The following is an 18,257-nucleotide window of genomic DNA, read 5'->3' on the forward strand; positions in this document are numbered from 1 at the left end:
ACTTCATATGCGTAGCATTAACAGTGACAAAAACGGAAACCACCTAGCTGAACTCTCTTGCACAACTAACTGGCCGATAGGCACGCCACGGGTCAGGGGTAGAGCTTGTACTTACTTAGGCTGTCGCCAACTGTAGATAGTGCAGTTTTTTTTTTTTCGAACATCCACAGCGGTTCTCGGCGAGTGTATATGTGCAGCTGGCTACCCTGTCACGCAGATCAACGACACTAGCGACTGCGAAGGGGCGGCCATGCTGACGAACCCCTTTTGCCCGGACAGCCTGGACGCTCCCCACGCGCTGCACGAGCTGTCGAAGATAAACCACGACGGTTTCTGCGCGTCGTACCTGTGGACCCACCGAGACTTTCCCGGGGGAACGCTGGGACTCGCCTACATGGCTGAACCTGATGGTGTGTAACACGGCCTTTCGGTATCTGAGACACGGTTTGCTCTCACACACTGAAGGAGCAGTTGAACGAGGAGTTGAAAATGTGGCGTGAGAAACGTACTTTCATACTTTTCAATCAAATGCAAACCTTCACTAGTTCAATAAACGATTCAGAAATTTCACTTTAATTATTCAACTCGTAATATCTTAATATCTTTTTTGTCATAAGTTTTTTCGAAAAGATGTTCCCCGAGATTTAAGTACACGATAAATAACCTCATATAGTCGAGATTACCGGAGCCCTTTCCAACGTCGTTCCTCACAGTCAAATCGCGGTTTTCGGACGTAGGACCCCTACAAATGTTCAAAATTCTGCCCGACTTTCAAGCCCCAGTTTAGACATAGTGATAAAATTTCTTTACAATTTTGCAGTTGGGTTTACATCGAACTGTTCCAAATCATTGGAAATAATTATTGTCTCTGTAGTGAAGTAAGTGTAACTGCGCAGATCTCATTAGTCATAAACGCTTGCGCATGTTACTGTTGAAGATTGTCGGAAGCGATAGAACATATTCAAAGTGGCTGGAGTGTATCTGCAATTCAGATAACGCCCCATTCATCTCTGTAAAGAACGTGCAATCATCCAGCCTTGCCTTTTAAAAGGCGACACGTTGCGGCTGTTGCAGTGTCTGACATGGTATGCTGTTTGCCATCTTCGATCTAATGTCGGTCGCGAGAACGCGCGACCTGATAGGCATGCAGACCTGCTATGGACGAGTAGCATTGTTAAAGAGGGCCCTCCTATAAGCAGATTTCTGCTCAGCTTCAGGGTGCCAGCGCCATCTCTATGCCAAAAATTGACGCGTTCGGCCTGGCGGCACGCGTCATCCCAAGCTGCGCGGATGAAAATGTGGCCTCGGGTAATGCGCACAGTCGGCAAACCAAATGCGATTTTCAAGATGATTTCTGGCTTGAAGCAGTGTGCGCCAATCTGCTTGTCTATTAGGCCACGCTTGCTCCAAGACACACCATCTCAGAGCTCGCAACTACCGCGAGGTACCATCCCGCAGATCAAAACTAAGCATAGCCAGCTGCTCGCGCGCTCAACACAGACGTGCACGGGGCTGTTTAGCACGCGTGCATGTATTGGTGCAATGAACAGCTGTGTTTTCGTGTAAAAATTGGTCGCAACTCGCTAATCGCGCCATAATGCTGGTAGAACGAAACTCATGATGTGCCGGTCTACACGCATGGGCACCACTACACACGTGCGACTTAAACCAAGCGACATTGTGGTAGCGTTGTTGTCGCGCTCTGCAACGCGAATAGTGACGCCAGCTCCCGTGTTAAAATGGCACTTCCTCATAACCTACTGCTTAGCTTCAACGTCAGACACAAGGAAGATGTGATGTATAAATGTGTCTCCAGTTTCACGAGGAAATAGTTGTCTTATTTTCTCGCGTATAATCCATGAAACGGTTTTAAAAATATGGAGATAACTAAAGCAATCCAGTTCTGTTTTTTAACGATGGTTTCACAGCAGTGATGTGTAGCGGTGCCACAAAGCTAGCTTTACAATAACACGCGGGGACCATTTTTAAAACATGTTTCGCGAACCACTGTTGAAGGCGAAAACTCTATGCGAGAAAATATACTCAGCTTAGCGGCGTACACATCAGAGGTCGTGCTTGTGCAAGTCTTCTAGCAAGTACGGCGATTGTCTAAGGGTGCAGTGTGGTAAATACAAATCGGTCGCTTCTCGAAGAGAGGCGACCGATTTGGTTATTAGCTGAAATGGTCGACGATTTGGTTAATAACCGAAATAGTTATTACAGTGGTCTCTCTTCGAGAGACCACAGCAATAACCATTTGCAAACTCTTCTGTTGTCTACGTCGGAGAAGCTTGTGAGAAGTAACTCGCGCCCAAACTCGCTAGGCTAACCAAAGCTGCGCCAGCACAACTGATCATGGCGTCAAGTGCATGCGTACGCAGGTTTCTCGGGCGGCATATGCGAGCAGTTCCAGTCCGGAGGCGGCGTGGTGGTGGACACAGGCACCACGGGCTACATCGGCAGGCTGAGCCTCAACACGGGCGTGGTCACCTTCCTCAACAAGAATATGCGCGTGCCGCAGCGGGTCTCCGAAATCACCTTCGCCCACGAACTGGGCCACAATTTCGGAGCACCGGTGGGTTGTACATCGATTTCTTTCAGTTGTTTCGAGTGGCAAAGCGACGTGTACGTCAACGACGTATACGGTGATCCGCTGCCGTGTACGTCAATGACGTACACGGCAGCGGACCACCTCTGCGGATAAAAAAGAGTACCGCTCATGCACTCGGCAATGTTCTCTCTCAAGCCGGGGTCACCAGCACTCTTAGGAGCTCCCTACGTCATTCCGAAGTGCGCGCCTAATAGGTACAGGCTTCTTTGCATTCGCCTGTGAGGACGAAGTGTCGCAGAATTCTTGTATTCGATCATAGTGCTGTTCAAAGAAGCTAAACAGCGCCTAATAAGCAACTTCACCGCTTTGTTTACTTCGATATTTTAAAGGAGCCCGCATTTTGAAACGACGTTTGCACAAGTAATATCGACATAGGGGCACAAATGTATCACTCAGAAAAGCGCTTTCCGTCTACGTGGACTTGAAGTGACGTTCCATTGATATCTCCCAATCAACCAATTTCCAACAAGACTACTTTCTTGTAACTCTGTTGCAAGTTCCTTTAAAACAGTACGTAAGTACATACACTCTATACTGAATCTATACTATACTATTTTGATAAAAGCAGAAGTTTTAGAGCAATAGTTCTAAACTGCAAATACTCGCCAATACGATGACTTACATGCGTCCCAATGTCGCAGCACGACGAGCGTCCGGACTGTGTTCCCGACGGTTCCGGCGGCAACTACATCATGTATGCCAGCGCAACGCGAGGCAACAAGCCAAACAACCGGCGTTTCTCCATATGTAGCGTGCGCAACATATCGGCTGTCCTCATGCAGATGTTCACGAACAGCGGCTCCCGCCCAAACTGCCTGCAGGGTGAGGTTCACAGATGTCCGTGAAAAAATTATCAATCCATTTAAAGCACTTACTATCTTATCCGCTTACCTTTTTCAAGAAATCTAGAAGCTTTTTAGCACTAATGTTCTAAAGCGTAAACAAACGCTTAATGAGGTAATGGGCGCTGCAATGAACTTTTACCTTCCCCTCTTGCAAGGAGAATTCTTGCGCGCCCCGGCGGTCCTCACGACAGAAAAATCATTTCCATTGTGGTCGCTCTTGCTAACAATACACTCATTCCGCCATGTAGGTGCGAAATATGCTGAAATATAACGTATACTCCATACTAAAACGACACCCAACACAATATTTAAGCCCAGTATTCAAACACAGAATTCAGATTAATCAAGTAGAAATACGAATCACCAACGTCTACATTTTGTATCTTGTATTATGAAGCATCAGCCTTTGAACCATTACTGTCTATCATAATGAACCCCGGGCCCACAGAAACTCCTACACAAAAATGGATGTATGCTAGTTCTGTTGCCTGAAGGCTAGGACGTAGCAAGACTTTTTTCATCGAGTTGAGGGAAGTGGAGCCGAGGGCGGGGAGTCAAGCCTTCTTTATGTATATTGGCGCTTGCGTTTGGATGTCATGCGATGTTTCGGGAGTGGCGTCGAGCCCCCTTCGTTGCAACAACAAGTCCTGGTAAACAGTTGTCTGTAATAGGTTCAACATCACCTAATTATTGCAACAAATATAAGCAAAAAAGAGAGCAGCGCGGTGACGCACATCAACAAAGGCAGCGGAGCCTGAGCAGACAAATCCTGAAAATTCGTCTGTGGACCTTGTTTTCCTGTGAGCGTAGAACTTCTGGAAGGGAATCTTAGTATTTAACTTTCAACAAGGCACAGATGAGCTTGGTCACAAGTCCACCCATAGGAAAATCTCTTTGAAGTCAAACGCGCATATGGTGTTCATCTTCCACACATGCGTAGAACCGCAAGGCCCGTTCTGCGGCAACTCCATTCGCGAGATGAACGAGGAGTGCGATTGCGGCTACGAGCGACAGGACTGCGGTGCCGACGTGTGCTGCTACGCGCGCAAGCACGGAGAGATCAACCGCAAATCCTGCACACTCAAGCCCGGTGCCGTGTGCAGGTGAGTCAGAGTATAAATTGTGCTATGCGAGTGTAGTATTGAGGCCATGGAAGCCAAGACATCTGGCCAGAACAAGCTGTAGCTATGGCCAGTCTTTCTGAGTAGATTCGTTCTCAAAAGCATGCAATGCGAAGCGTCTATTGCTATTCTTTCCTTTGCTATTACAGCCCGAGTAATGGAGCCTGTTGCAGCACTGACTGCCGCTTCCACAATACGTCCACGGCGTGCAGGCCTGAAGACGACTGCACCTTCGAGGCTTACTGCACGTATCCTTAGCGACGATGCGACACGTTTCACACGCAGAAGCTCGCTTTTGGACTTGCACGCGTAGAAGTCCCCAAAATCAAGGAGGTGCGCCTGCACGCCCCTGCCTGCAGTGTACCCAGTGTGTGGATGCTTACCACCGTATTCAGAAACGCTGCTTGACTTGAAGTTGACTTGCCAGCACAGAGTTTCCTAATGTACACTAGAGGTTTGAAATCTGGCGCTAGTGTCTGTGGGAGGTGCAACGCACGGCACTTCAGCGAGCATGGAAATGATGGGTAGTACACACATCTGCCTACTCTTCGTACTTCTGGCCTCCTTTTGGCTCCGTGTGTGTTCGTGTGACTCGGAGCTGTTTTCTCGCGAAACAAAAATCAGCAAATGTTCAGCGGTTGTGCTTCACCACATTGTTTTTTCAGGCTTACCTTTTCAAATCTGGTCACGACGTTCAAAACGGTTCGTTCTATCCTTCGAAACAAAACCGAAACAAAACAATAAACGAAGCCAAACGTACAGTTTTCTATCCGCAAGTATGAGGACTGGGCACATCCATTATTGATGTGTGGGGTTTAACGTCCAAAGACCACCATATGATTATGAGAGACGCCGTAGTGGAGGGCTCCGGAAATAGCGACCACCTGGGGTTCTTTAACGTGCACCTAAATCTGAGCGCACGGGCCTACAACATTTCCGCATCCATCGGTAATGCAGCAGCCGCAGCCGGGATTCGATCCCGTGGCCTGCGGGTCAGCAGCCGAGTACCTTAGCCACTAGACCACCGGGGCATATCCGTGTACTAACCATCGTTCCCGTGGTCACTGAACTATCGCAGCGCCATAGTACCCTCTAGTTAATTTTAGGAAACTTGATGCTTGCCAACGACTTCAATGCAGCACAAAGGCGTTTCGAACGCAATGTCTTTAGGCGGTGCCACGGCAGCACAAACGCACAGACGCGTTTCAAACGCGGTGCATCGAAGGAGGTTTTAAGTCAAATTCAAGTCGATGAGCATTTATGAATGCGGCGGTTAGTGACGTCATTACACAATGCACTCCGTTCCTGCGAGCTCAGTCTAAGTGGCAAATTGAAAAGCGAAGCGAGTCCCGCCTTGACCACAATCAACCAGCGGCAAAAGTGGCGAGTGCCCTCCATCAGACTGGAAGCGCGACGGCACGCTGTGCAACCACGCCACTCAACTGTGCGATGCCGGCGAGTGCAGCCAGTCTGTCTGCCGGCTGTACAACCTGGTCGAGTGCTACCTGACCGGGTCGTACCTGAGCATGGAAGACATGTGCCTCATCGCCTGCAGGGAGGACGGTGCGTGTGACGCGCCGTGAGGGAAAGCCGACGTGAACTTGTAATCTCGCTATCCGTGTCGATGCAAAACAGCGTACCCGTAAGGTGTGAACTTCCCGACAGACACAGCTTTGGAATTTTCGTTATCAGGTTTTCCTTTGTGCTATGTTTGTTTTAAATGGTGATACGTGATGTGGGTTTGGAACAAACAATCAGTCACACATCAATTAGCGCCGTTTAATGCTCTATGCTAACAGAAAACCATTGTCGAACCGCGGTACCTTATCGGATTGAGACGCGCACATCATGCTATGAAGATAAATATTTATACAGTTCGTCACAGAGACGAGTATGTGCATCGGCCATTTGGTGACTCATTCTGGTTCTGGTCATTTAACTGGTGGATTTACCAGCTAGAACATGTATCCAGTAGCACTTTTTTCAACGGCTGAAAACTTCCATTTCATTTGCTCGGACTGTCCCAAATTTGTTCGTTTTCGGTGTATTTTAGATGGAATTATGGCAACCAGGTAGCTCATGATTTGTTCTAGGAAAGACCTTGTCTTGCATGTCGATCGTGTGCAGTGCCGGGAAGCGAATGCAAGGAGGCATGCAGCTTCGAGCGGATGCGCGACTTCTGCGGCAGGCGCATGGAGCCGGGAGCCCCGTGCCACGACTTGCAGGGATACTGCGACGCCTTCCAAAGGTGTCGCTTCATCGATGCCGAAGGCTTGCTCTCCAGGCTCAAACGACTCGTCTTCGGTGGCAAGGGCGCGGGCAGCGCACTTCTGGTAAGACCGAACTGCGGTTCATCATCGTTAGTGCGACAACAACAAAATCTTTTCAAATGATTCGCAACGAAAAGTTTGTTCTTTTATCTATTCTATGCGTGTCAAAGCGCTCATGTAATGAGTCATAGGTTGGCCGGTATGGCAGATTATTTACTGCTGCTCTTTGAAAGCGCTATTGAAATAATCAGATGCATGTCTATATATAGTGTCATTGGGCGTTGTTTTTTCTTTACGTGCCAAAACCACAATAGGATGGAGGCACACAATAGCGGGGCACCTCGAATTAAGTTGGACAACCTGGAGTTTGGAAAAAAGACTATATACCACGTTGATTTGCCAACAAATCTTAGCGATTCCAGAGCTTCATAGTCAAAGGACTATTTTTCGGTATCATGGTAGCCGACCTGCCACTACACTGTTTAGTTATGAGAAGGCTTGCTACGATCAGCTATTATACCGAATGTTCGAGGCAAGCGGGATGGTCTCATAAACTGACAAGGACGAAAAAGATACACGCTAAAGAACTCTCTTGGTCCCAAGTTTAAAAGGACAATGCGATGTCATGCTGTGGATTTTCAAAAAGCACCAGCTCGCACCGCAATACATGTACTTTTCTAGCCATTGCCGTGCCACTTTCCGAGCGGTATGTGGCTACGCCGACGACGCCTCACAATAGTGGCATCATTAGACGCGGTATCTGAGAGCTCACAATATACAACTTCAACTCGTATTCGCACTTCGATTCCACAAAGCACATTGCTGATATCACATTTAGGCATATTTATTCAAGGTAGAAGCTTGCAGTTGCAGCGTGAATCTGTTGTCAAAAGGCGCGAGAGTAAACCTAAACTAGAAGTAAACTCCTTTCGGTGTATTCTGTCACGCAGCGCTACTGGTACCTGACAGCGGCCGCGGTCGTGCTGTGTAGTGCGGCCACGGCCGTGTTCGTGCGAGCTTGCGCCGTGCACACGCCGAGTACCAACCCGCACCTGCCGCCGGAGAGGAGCATCATTTCGAGTGCACGCCACCCGGTCGCCTTGCTCAAGGACATAATGCGCTTCCATTGAAGAGCACGTAGAAGCGCCCTCCCTCATTCAACGCCGTTGGAAATCAACTGTTTGAGCGCCTGATAGCTTATCCTGAGAAAAAGCTTAGAACAACATGCCCCTCCCCGCACCCCCTTCGTGCAGAAGCGTGGAAACTATAACGGAATGACCAGTCCGCATGATATGAATGAATGCGTGATGAATTTATTTTCTTTGGTAACGTTTCATAAGTGAACGCGCAACAAACGCTCTGTTCAAATTGCGCGCTGTTGGAGACTAGTATGGTTATGTGATGTACGCTGTGGACAGAAGAAAACGTGCTTTCAATATCACTTGATTGCCGCTTTTTTAGGGGCGAAGCTCCTTATAGCGGCACCCGTTCGTCCCTTGTAGTCGTTGTAGTAGTGTGTAACAAGTATAACATTTTGACATCCAAGGTGGTGCCGGTGAGAGATTTCTTCAGTGCGTTGTCGAACAATCAAATATAGTGCTCAATGTACATGCCAATGGCTGCTAAGGGGGAATGAGAGACAGGAGAATTCGGCTTTTAGTTAACGCGCACGCTGCGAATTTTTCATTGTTCGACAATGCACAGAAGACAAGAAACGGTTGCTACGTTATACTCGCTGGGCGTAACCTCCTTGGTTTTAGAAAGGTTTAGCGAGCGTTGGGCCGCAGTGCCATGAATAAAGTGAACTAGTATATACCATGAACTCGAGGTGGTTAAAGGTGGTAAGTAGACACGAAGCGCAAGCCGTAAGAAAGTGTTCGTGTGCCTCCTCTCGTTCAGTCCTTGGAATGTCCGCTGGAGGGCGGTGCTTCTATATGAGGAATATAAGATGAAAAGATGCGAGATGATGGTACTTGTAGTGTTGAATGGGTGGACGAACGGACACACAGACACATGCATGGACGGACGCAGGAGCGGATGCATGGACAAAAGCAGGGACGGACGCACAGATGAACGTGCAGACGCACGAGCAGCCACACAGACGCACGCATGGATGGACGGAAGCAAGAACGAATGGACGGACGGATGCTTCGCCCCACTATCCATCATTCACTCCGTGGATATGCTGCCATTTTTTTGTGTGTGACCACACTTTTTCTAGCATTTTCATCTAGGAAAGAATGTGAATGATATTTCACGCTATTTATTTTGTCTTGCGCACTTGCCATGCATAGCTGTGCATAATTCATTCCAAATGTTTGTTCGTTTTTTTTAATAAAGCATCATTTCCACTTCTGGGAGGGGGTGCTTCGAAGCATGTAATAATTTGGCACGTAATTTACATACACGGTTCAGCCAATGTGGACTATGCTGTTCAAAAAATAAAGCCGGCATTTTATTCCATCCACAAGGGTATAGTGTCAGTATTGCGGTATTATAACGCAAATTAACCGTGCATAATGCGCCACACACTATGTCAGCTAAGTGAGAGGCACATGCACTGCATGTTTACGTTTTCGCGGCATTCAAGGGATTATGAAATAAACGTCGAACGAAAAACAAAATGAACACAATCCCATAGCGGGTGTCATAGAAAACTATTGCAAAGCAGTACCAGCTTCTTGGGACAGTAAGAAAGCAGGCAAGAACTGTGCACAGTGTAGGCGCTTTGCTGATACACTGAAACTCGGATTCAATTGAAACTTCCGAGCTCATCGCTCAGCTCAAGGCTGTCCAGAAAACCCAGGCCGTCTTCAAAGAACTCCTACCGGTCCCGACCTGGGTAGGACCACTAGGTTGCCTTGAATTCTTTCTCCTAGGGTATAAATAAACTTCGTACTCACTCACTAAGAATTAAGTTTCTCGAAGTCAGAATTCAGTACATGATAGTATTCACCTTATAATACGAGTTGTCCAGAATGTCGTTCTTATTCTACCAACTCGAAATATTGCAATCAATCGACCACAGCCAATGTATTGCTTCCCCATCGCTTTTTGCATCATCGGTATAACGTATTAGCATGTTTAAGTTCACTTCACACCGCGGGTAAGCATGGGCGGATCACATAGTGTTCAAAGTATTCACTTGAACAGACGTCCCAGGGGCGCCATCTTTTCACAAATGTCGGCAATATGTGACGTCACGATGACGTCGTATGGTGACGTCACTACGTGCTTTCTTGCGTCATTCGTACTGACGCCGCCGACGGAGGACACCGACGCTGTATACACCAGCCTATATTCGCGTTTTACGGAGCACCTAATTTCGCCTTATTACGAAGATGAGGACATCGTGGAGGGTGTCATGGAAAGCTACCGCAAGGCGGAGCCAGTCGCTTTGAGAGCACAAACTCGTGGAGTATGCATAGTTTAACTTGAACGAGTATGAAGCGATGGCGTGATCCGGCTCCATTGGTATCTCTCCGGCCAGCTAGACTTCACTGCTCGGCGAACACCTCAAATGTGAAGCATGGAAAGCAATGTATGTTTCTATAACATGCCCGTAACGCAGCAGGCACAGCTGCCCACTTTGTTTACGCTGTGGTTCATTATGACTTCGATGAAGTACGAAACCCTTTCGAGTTTCGTATTAGGTTGTGCAGCTTTAAATCACCTATTACTCAATCCTGCCACTCGAATTCAGCTTATGCCAGCCTACGTCACGTCTGTTATTGCGGCTGTATGTGACGCCTGTAAAGGGTTTTAATTTTTCATGAATCAGTTTGAAGCACTGACGTTATTGTGTGGAAGAACGCCTGCTATCCACGCAAGAGGTATGGTTTCTACTCCATATCAGACCAACTTTTGTTTTGTTTTTCCCTTTGCATGGACTGAGATTTTTGGCACGGAAACGCCGATTTTTCTCTCGCACCCGACGATGCGGACAACGACAACAGAGCTTGAGCTGCAAGGGTTCTGTAATGCTATCACGTTGAAAATTAACCAAGTATGCGTACCGACAGGCTTGACAAATTCAATGTCTCTGCCACACAAAGACATTCATTCAAGCGAGGAAGCACGGTAATGATCTTACAAGATTAATAAACGTATATCATAGATTGAAGCGAAATTAATAACGAACGTATCGGCAGATTATAAACAAGAATAGCAAATTATAAGCATACTAGGATACTAGTATAGTAGTAGTAGTACTATAATAGTAGAAGAAGAAGTGGCATCGCAGTATTCAATGCAATAACATTGTGCAGACAACAAACTATATTTGACCCAAGAGTTCACAAAACATCTATATTACCTAATCAAAATGTGGGATTCAGAATAGAAGGCACTACTTCATATTAATTTACAACATCAATAAATGTTACTATTAAACACAAAGAATGTTCATGAGAGGCGTATACTTTGCAATGTTCCTTCGTCTCTCGATTCTCTAACCACAGGTGCCAACGCCTATGAATATAAAACACGTCACAGTGGCAGGAACAGGGACGCATTCCTTACGCGGTCAGCAGTAGCTACACAGCAAGCCTTAGCCAACAAGGCTCCCCACGCGAAGGAAATCACTCACATGAAAAAAAAAAAAAATACAGATGGACTGTGATTCGCAGGCACTATTTCCTGTTCAACATTTTCTACACTACTTGCAACTGTACGTCATTTATAGACACTTGATTCATAATAACTCCCTTAATTAACGCCAGGTTGTATGCCTGGATAGTTGAAACAATCTCCAACTCGTTACGGTTGCCAAGTGGTCAATGCTTACCGCGCAAGGGCACAATTGTGTCCATTGTACATAGGGTCACCTTGTTTGCAGCCAAAGGCGCGTGCAAAATCTTCCACAAGTGTGAGCGGGCCATTGCACTTGCGGCGGCCACTGCGACCGCCACACTGAACGAAGCACCAGAACACCAGAAGCAGCTCGACATCTGTCCAATCTTCATAGCCGACTAGCCTGGCGGTCTGCACGTGTCCATTAGTAGCTTCGGCTAGGGCGCTCAGAATGACGTGAAGCGAAGTCACTCTTCGCACTAGCTCAACTTGCTCCAGCCTGAGGTGACGCAGCAGCACCTGTCTTTCGAAAAAGCAGGCAGACTTCAGCGAGAACGCCAGCTGGAGTTTGCTGTCAGTAGTTTCTGCGAACGTGGCAGAAGAGTATGCCTGGGCGATTTCGCCACCCAGGGTTGCGTACTTTACGGCCTCCAGGTATTCCAGCTCGTAAAAGGGCTCTTCAAGGATTTCGGGCAAGAGTTGGAACTGCTCGTGGGTGGAGTGGAAGAAGAAGTGGGCAGTTCCATTAGTTACGAATTCCGCCATGGATATGTCGGCTGTGGTCTTCGTATGAGCCTCCGCCGCATGACGAACGTTGTCAAACACATTTTCGCTCATGTCCGGAAAGGCACCGTACATGTCGTCCAGCACGGTGGCGTTGGGAGCCTCCAGCAGTCGCAATGAGTTGACTAGCGCCGCATCCGTCAGCATGGGCTCAGGAATGGTTGCGAACCACGGCGACGCGCCAAGATGACCACGAAGAGCCTTCTGCACGGTTTTCTCGATGGTCAGTACGTCGGCAAGCATACGCCTTGTGACTTGACGACTCAGGTAATTTGCGTAAAAAGCAATTCCCATGTACACGTGGGCGATGCCGGCGCAGAAGAGCGCGTGTTCCTTACTCGCCAAGGTCTTGTTGCTCATAAAGTACTTGTTGATGGCCTCCGAGCTACTCATCAATGACAGAGCCTGCGCGACAACCCAGCCGACGTAATAGGCCATGACAGCTTCGGTCTCATTCACGACTAAGGCAAAGAACTGCTTGAAGAAATCGACGTTCTCGATGCTCACGAGCAAGACCAAGCCTTCGGATAAGTTCAAGCTTGACCGTATGCTGTTCTCCCAGACAGAACTCTGGATAGGATTATCGGTCTGGTTCACCATCACGTTGATGGTGCTGTTCTTCAGCGAGGTCGAATTCGGTGTCACGAGCGCAGCGCTCAGAACAGGCACCACTTTGTTCTCTAGCACTCTCAGTTCTTCGTACGAATACGCTCGTGCCCCGGCGCCACCGTACGCGGCGACCATGCTGTCGTAATACGCCTGGTAGTAATCTTCGTCGGCACTCTTCTCGAGCAGTCGCTGCCTTCCGAATAACATCGAGAGATAGAAGGGCGAGGGCCTCACTGTGACGTGTCCGCTACTCTGCAAAACAAACTGAAGGACGCACGCCCAGCTCCAGGTGGTAGCCATGGAAAAGAAGATGCGGAGAAGGCTCGAGGTGTTGCTCAACTTGGGCCAGTGCACGCCGAAGTCTGCCAGAAGCGACCGTGCCTCTCCCATGTGGTTGCGGTCTAGCGTGTAGACGTGCGCGCAGGATTGATACAGCATAGCAGCTTTCTGCATCGCGGTCTGCCTTTGTTGGGGAGGTGTTGCATCATTCGCCATAGTCGACACTTTGGCCATGAGTCTGTGTAAAAGCGTATGTCAGAAGAATGGTAAATAAACTGTGTTTAGGTATGTTCTCCTGCGTACTTAACCCTATACATGATGCAACTAGAAATGTTTAAATTAACTGTTAGTAAGTAGCGATTAACAGTACTAGGCAGCTGAAAATCCAGAACACGTTAGCGGACTGAAACATTTCGGAAACGAATGCTCATGAACTGCTACCGGGACAACGTAACTCTTAATGCTTGGATAGCAATCGCTGGGGTTTTACGAGCCGAAACCACGGTATGCGTATCAGCCACGCAGTACTGGTGTGGCATAAAAATTGAGACGATCTGGTGTTTTTTAACGTGGCGCTAAGCCAAGTACACGGTCCTCTACTCTTTTGCAACCATGGAAATAAGACCACCACGCTTATATCTAAAGCTTCGATGAAGTTTAACGTTTAGAAACATATTACAAAAAAAACAGTTTATAAAGTTTGCAAAAAAAACAAAATTGGAAAATGGTTCTCTATCGAGGGGCAGTATTTTTTTTCTTAAGAAATAAACGTGTAGGAACGCCTTACAGCGAGGGACTGCGCAATCTATCACGTGAATATAGTGCGCGAAATTTCACGTACAGACTGCTTCTTGTTTCTGAGAAAAGGTACGTACATTGATCTTTCACCTCCGCTTGAAGTTCGTTTGTTTCTCAAGTACAAACACTCAGAAGTGACAAAAAAGTCTAGCTAGGAAACGCCAACAGCATGCCCTTCCAGCCCGGTAAATATCACGGTGAAATATTAAATACTTCTTGTAGTATAAAGCTGAAACTTAGGTGGCCTAGTTACCCTACCTTTTCCCATAAAACGACGAAACAGCGCTCAACCTCTTTCCTTTCCACGTGTACTCCAAGGTTCACCACACTGGTTTTAAAGTATGCACGCACGTCCACGAAGCACCTGAGGCGCTTATTCTGGAACTAAATTCGTACACAAAATGAAGACAACGGAGCCTGGCGCAGAGTATAAAGCATAAAGGGGCCATGCAACACGCTTCAGAGGGGTCAGAAAACACTGCTCATCCGTAGTCGAGGTTTCTGAGAAGAGGTGAGTCAAACATCATAGCGCAGAACGCAACCCGGAATTTGCAATTATTCTCAAAGCCAGCTAGAAACCATTCCTTCTTTCTACAAATGATGCTGCATACCCAAATGACAACGCCATATATCCAAGTTTACGGCCATTGGCCATTGGTTCACGGCCATTGGCCGATTTAAGCATCGCGGGCAGCATAGTTACCAAGGGCGCACGCACGCGATCGCACTGAAGATAAGCCGTCTGCTCAATGAAAAAAAAGTGTTCAAAGTCATGAAGCGCGCCTGACGTAGCTTCTTTTCCACATGCCATCCTACGCTGCTTAGCTTCCAGTTCACTTGCCTGGACGTGGGAAGACAAGGCAATGATAGCGTGCGACAAAGCGCTAACTCAGTTGGACCTTGACCAATTCTTAAAAAAATGCGGCTGTCCATTGGTGAAGCAGTAAACTCAGTTATTATTGCCTTTCTGTGGTCACTTGGAAATCACACTCGAGAACCATATCATGACCGCTGAGCAAGAGCAACTGCGCGCACATTCCCCTTGAAATCACTGAACAATCAAAGTGATGCATTATCTCATATACTTAAGCAAGTTACACTTTCTGTCCTCAAAAGTGACGGACGGATGACTCACAGTCGTTTTGTCGTCGCTTAGTGTGTTAAAAAATGAATTCAAGCAAATAAGCCCCCCCCCCCCTTCTTACACTTAATTTTCCCGGTACAAATGGATGGAAAAAGGAAGGGATCATACTCACTGTTGGTAGATAGTGTCTCTGACAGACTGGGAGTGCGCGGCTTCCCAGCGACTGCAGACGTGTCCGTAGAAGTCCACGCAGGGCGGCACCGACACGTTTAGGTTGGCGTCCAGCAACGCCTGAACTCGCCAGCAGGATGGCAACGAGCACGGCGCCGTGGTCACCGTTCGGACGTAGTAAGCGACCACAATGAGGGTCAGCATGAGCACCGCGACGGTCACCAGCAGCGTCTTCTGGAGACAGGTGACACTGCCCCTAGCAGCTTCGCGCGCGCCGGCCAACTGCAGCTCGGGCTGCCACACCGGGGTTATATCTACTGTAACGGGCGTCGGATTCCAGGAGAGTACCTCGCGGCGTGGTGGTGCCTCCTCTGGTTGCTCCGCCTTGTGTCTTTTCGACTTGGAAGCTGCTGCTCCTCCAGCCTGAAGCGTCGTGGCAATAGGTAGAGAAACATGACGAACGACGGAGAACAACTCCTTCCTTAATCATGCTCACATTACGCGCAACAAAAGAAAGTCGAAGTACCGATGACACTGATAACATCTGGTCAACGCCATCCACTGAAACGCACCGAGTTTTCAACAAATGAAGCAGCATCGTTCTGGATTGTTAACGCTTCAGAGGAAAACTAACCGGTAACACCAAGTGCCGATCACTTTCGTTCTGCAGTGCAACACTTCAGAGCCTGCTCCTCGTGAACATCCATTTCATTTCCAACTATTCATATCGCGCGTCGAGCAGACAGGCCGGTTCTCGCGATAACGGCAGAGTTGTGGCCACTTAGCAGCGGTCGATCCAACGACAAAGAGAGAAAACAAACTTTTTAGGTGTACGGTATATATAAGGTCACGTGCTATATGAAGGTCTAAGCGCTATGGTCAACCACTTCTGCGAATGCGCGGTCGGAGGTCGTTGTCGGGGTTCTTGATCATTAAAAATTCTACATGGCAAGGTCAACTTTTTCACCTATATTCCCAAGTGTGCCGTATAGGTTGTTACAAATACCAGTCAATGCAGTTAACCCGCGGTGCTGCCTGGCCGATAAATTGACAAATTTTATTTATTCACTTATTTATTTATTTATTTATTTATTTATTTATTTATTTATTTATTCAACATTGTTACGTAAAAATGACACGAGGTGTGTCTATTTAAAATCTATATTCAAAATGATGCGTATGGCGTCGACTAAGATGGAAGCAGCACGCACAACCGACAGACCGCTTCCTCGTTGTCGTCTTTTCACCGCTGATACGTCAGCTACGTAGCATTACCCCCCCCCCCCCGGCGGTAAAAGCGCCGTCTCGGTGCACATTAACTACGGTCTTCAGTAGGCAGGTGGTAAGGTTTTAGCCTGCTGACGTGCACAACATCACTGGGTGTGGTTGCAGGCAGGCTTGTGGTCTCAGATGCAGGAATGATCTCATAGGTGACGTCGGTTACCTGGCGGATGATACGGTAAGGACCCATGTAGCGAGACAATAACTTCTCTGATAAGCCAACTCGACGAACTGAGCACCACAGGAGAACAAGAGAACCGGGTGAGAAGTGAACGTCAGCATGCCGGCTGTCGTAGATGGCTTTCTGGGTGGCTTGCGAAGCCGAAAGTCTAGAGCGGGCGATCTGACGTGCGTGGTCGGCACGAGCAATAGTGTCGCGTGCATATTCGGTTGGCGGCATTGTAGTGGTTGGAAGTAAGGTGTCGAGTGGTAACGTGGGATCACGGCCATAAAGCAAATAAAAGGGTGAATAACCAGTGGTGTCGTGGCGCGAAGAATTGTACGCGAAGGTCACGTGAGGTAGCGCCAGGTCCCAGTCATGGTGGTCGGAGGACACATACATCGCGAGCATGTCCGTTAGGGTCCGGTTTAGCCGTTCGGTAAGGCCATTTGTTTGGTCAGGTTGTGGTGCGTCGAGGAAGAGCGCAGAAGATCGTCGATCACACGGGACAAAAATGCGCGGCCACGATCTGTGAGTAATTGGCGAGGAGCGCCATGCTGTAGGATGACGTCGTGGAGCAAAAAGTCCGCAACGTCAGTAGCGGTGCTGGTGGGGAGCGCTCGAGTGATGGCATACCTAGTCGCGTAGTCTATAGCAACAGCGACCCACTTGTTGCCCGATTTCGACTCGGGAAAAGGACCGAGAAGATCTATACCAACACGGAAGAAAGGTTCGGTTGGGATGGAGATCGGTTGAAGAAGTCCAGCCGGGGGCGCAGTAGGTCGCTTCCTCCGTTGGCATTGATCGCAGGAGGACACGTAACGGCGAATGGACCGGGCGAGACCGCGCCAAAAGAAGCGGCGACGCACGCGGTCGTACGTCCGAGATACACCCAGATGACCAGCAGTTGGTTCATTGCGAAGCTCGTGCAGCACGGTTGAACGCAAATTTTTCGGCACGACAAGAAGGAGCTCAGGGCCATCTGGCTGGAGGCTAGGACGGTACAGCGTGCCATTCAGGAGGACGTACATGCGAAGTGACGTGTCGTTCGGAGCAGATTCGAGGCGGTCAATAAGTTGTCGCAGAGAAGCATCACGACGTTGTTCATCACCAATCTGAAGAAACTGCGACATTGAGGCTAGGCTCAATGTCTGGTTCGTCGGGCTGATCAACAGGGAAGCGGGATAAGCAATCGGCGTCCAGATGGAGACGTCCAGACTTATAAGCAACTGAGTAGGAATACTCCTGTAGGCGTAATGCCCAACGACCAAGTCGACCAGTGGGGTCCTTCAGAGAAGAAAGCCAACACAGCGCGTGATGATCTGTGATAACACGGAAAGGGCGGCCATACAAGTAAGAACGGAATTTCGAAACCGCCCAAACAAGAGCGAGACATTCCCGTTCTGTTATAGAATAATTGCGTTCAGACTTAGAAAGCAGACGGCTCGCGTACGCGATTACACGGTCGTTGCCTCGCTGAATTTGCGCCAAAACTGCACCAATTCCGTGACCACTCGCGTCTGTTCGCACTTCTGTGGGAGCATCAGGGTCGAAATGTGCAAGAATAGGAGGTGTCGTTAGAGCGGTGATTAGCTGAGAGAAGGCGTCAGCTTGAGGAGGGCCCCAAGGAAATGGGACCTCTTGTTTGAGAAGGTCGGTGAGTGGCCGTGCGA

General features: G+C 48.4%; 2 protein-coding genes across 2 annotated transcripts; one reads left to right on the top strand and one right to left on the bottom strand.

Moving 5' to 3' along the window:
- Positions 1–222: 222 nt before the first annotated feature.
- On the top strand, positions 223–8,320 carry LOC119172596 (disintegrin and metalloproteinase domain-containing protein 10 homolog). The gene is made up of 8 exons (XM_075891802.1): positions 223–410; positions 2,382–2,575; positions 3,253–3,433; positions 4,397–4,559; positions 4,727–4,825; positions 5,950–6,140; positions 6,705–6,910; positions 7,798–8,320. Exons 1-8 carry the CDS (start codon positions 251–253, stop codon positions 7,975–7,977), a joined length of 1,374 nt encoding a protein of 457 aa, XP_075747917.1. The 5' UTR covers positions 223–250; the 3' UTR covers positions 7,978–8,320.
- Positions 8,321–11,629: 3,309 nt separating this feature from the next.
- Positions 11,630–15,687, bottom strand: LOC142814084 (neprilysin-1-like). Its single transcript, XM_075892026.1, has 3 exons — positions 15,670–15,687; positions 15,145–15,566; positions 11,630–13,328 (listed from the first exon to the last, which is right to left on the bottom strand). Exons 1-3 carry the CDS (start codon positions 15,685–15,687, stop codon positions 11,630–11,632), a joined length of 2,139 nt encoding a protein of 712 aa, XP_075748141.1.
- Positions 15,688–18,257: the final 2,570 nt, after the last annotated feature.

Source organism: Rhipicephalus microplus, chromosome 4, assembly GCF_043290135.1.
Source record: "Rhipicephalus microplus isolate Deutch F79 chromosome 4, USDA_Rmic, whole genome shotgun sequence".
NCBI classification, from domain to species: Eukaryota; Metazoa; Arthropoda; class Arachnida; order Ixodida; family Ixodidae; genus Rhipicephalus; species Rhipicephalus microplus.

Bases quoted from the DNA above. Each gene is read 5' to 3' on its own strand.
- LOC119172596 (XM_075891802.1), top strand. From the start codon at position 251: ATGCTGACGAACCCCTTTTGCCCGGACAGCCTGGACGCTCCCCACGCG. The intron at 4,560-4,726 runs GTGAGTCAGAGT...TTGCTATTACAG, and splicing joins AAGCCCGGTGCCGTGTGCAG to CCCGAGTAATGGAGCCTGTT. The intron at 6,141-6,704 runs GTGCGTGTGACG...GATCGTGTGCAG, and splicing joins CATCGCCTGCAGGGAGGACG to TGCCGGGAAGCGAATGCAAG.
- LOC142814084 (XM_075892026.1), bottom strand. The intron at 13,329-15,144 runs GTGAGTATGATC...GCTTTTACACAG, and splicing joins AGAGACACTATCTACCAACA to ACTCATGGCCAAAGTGTCGA.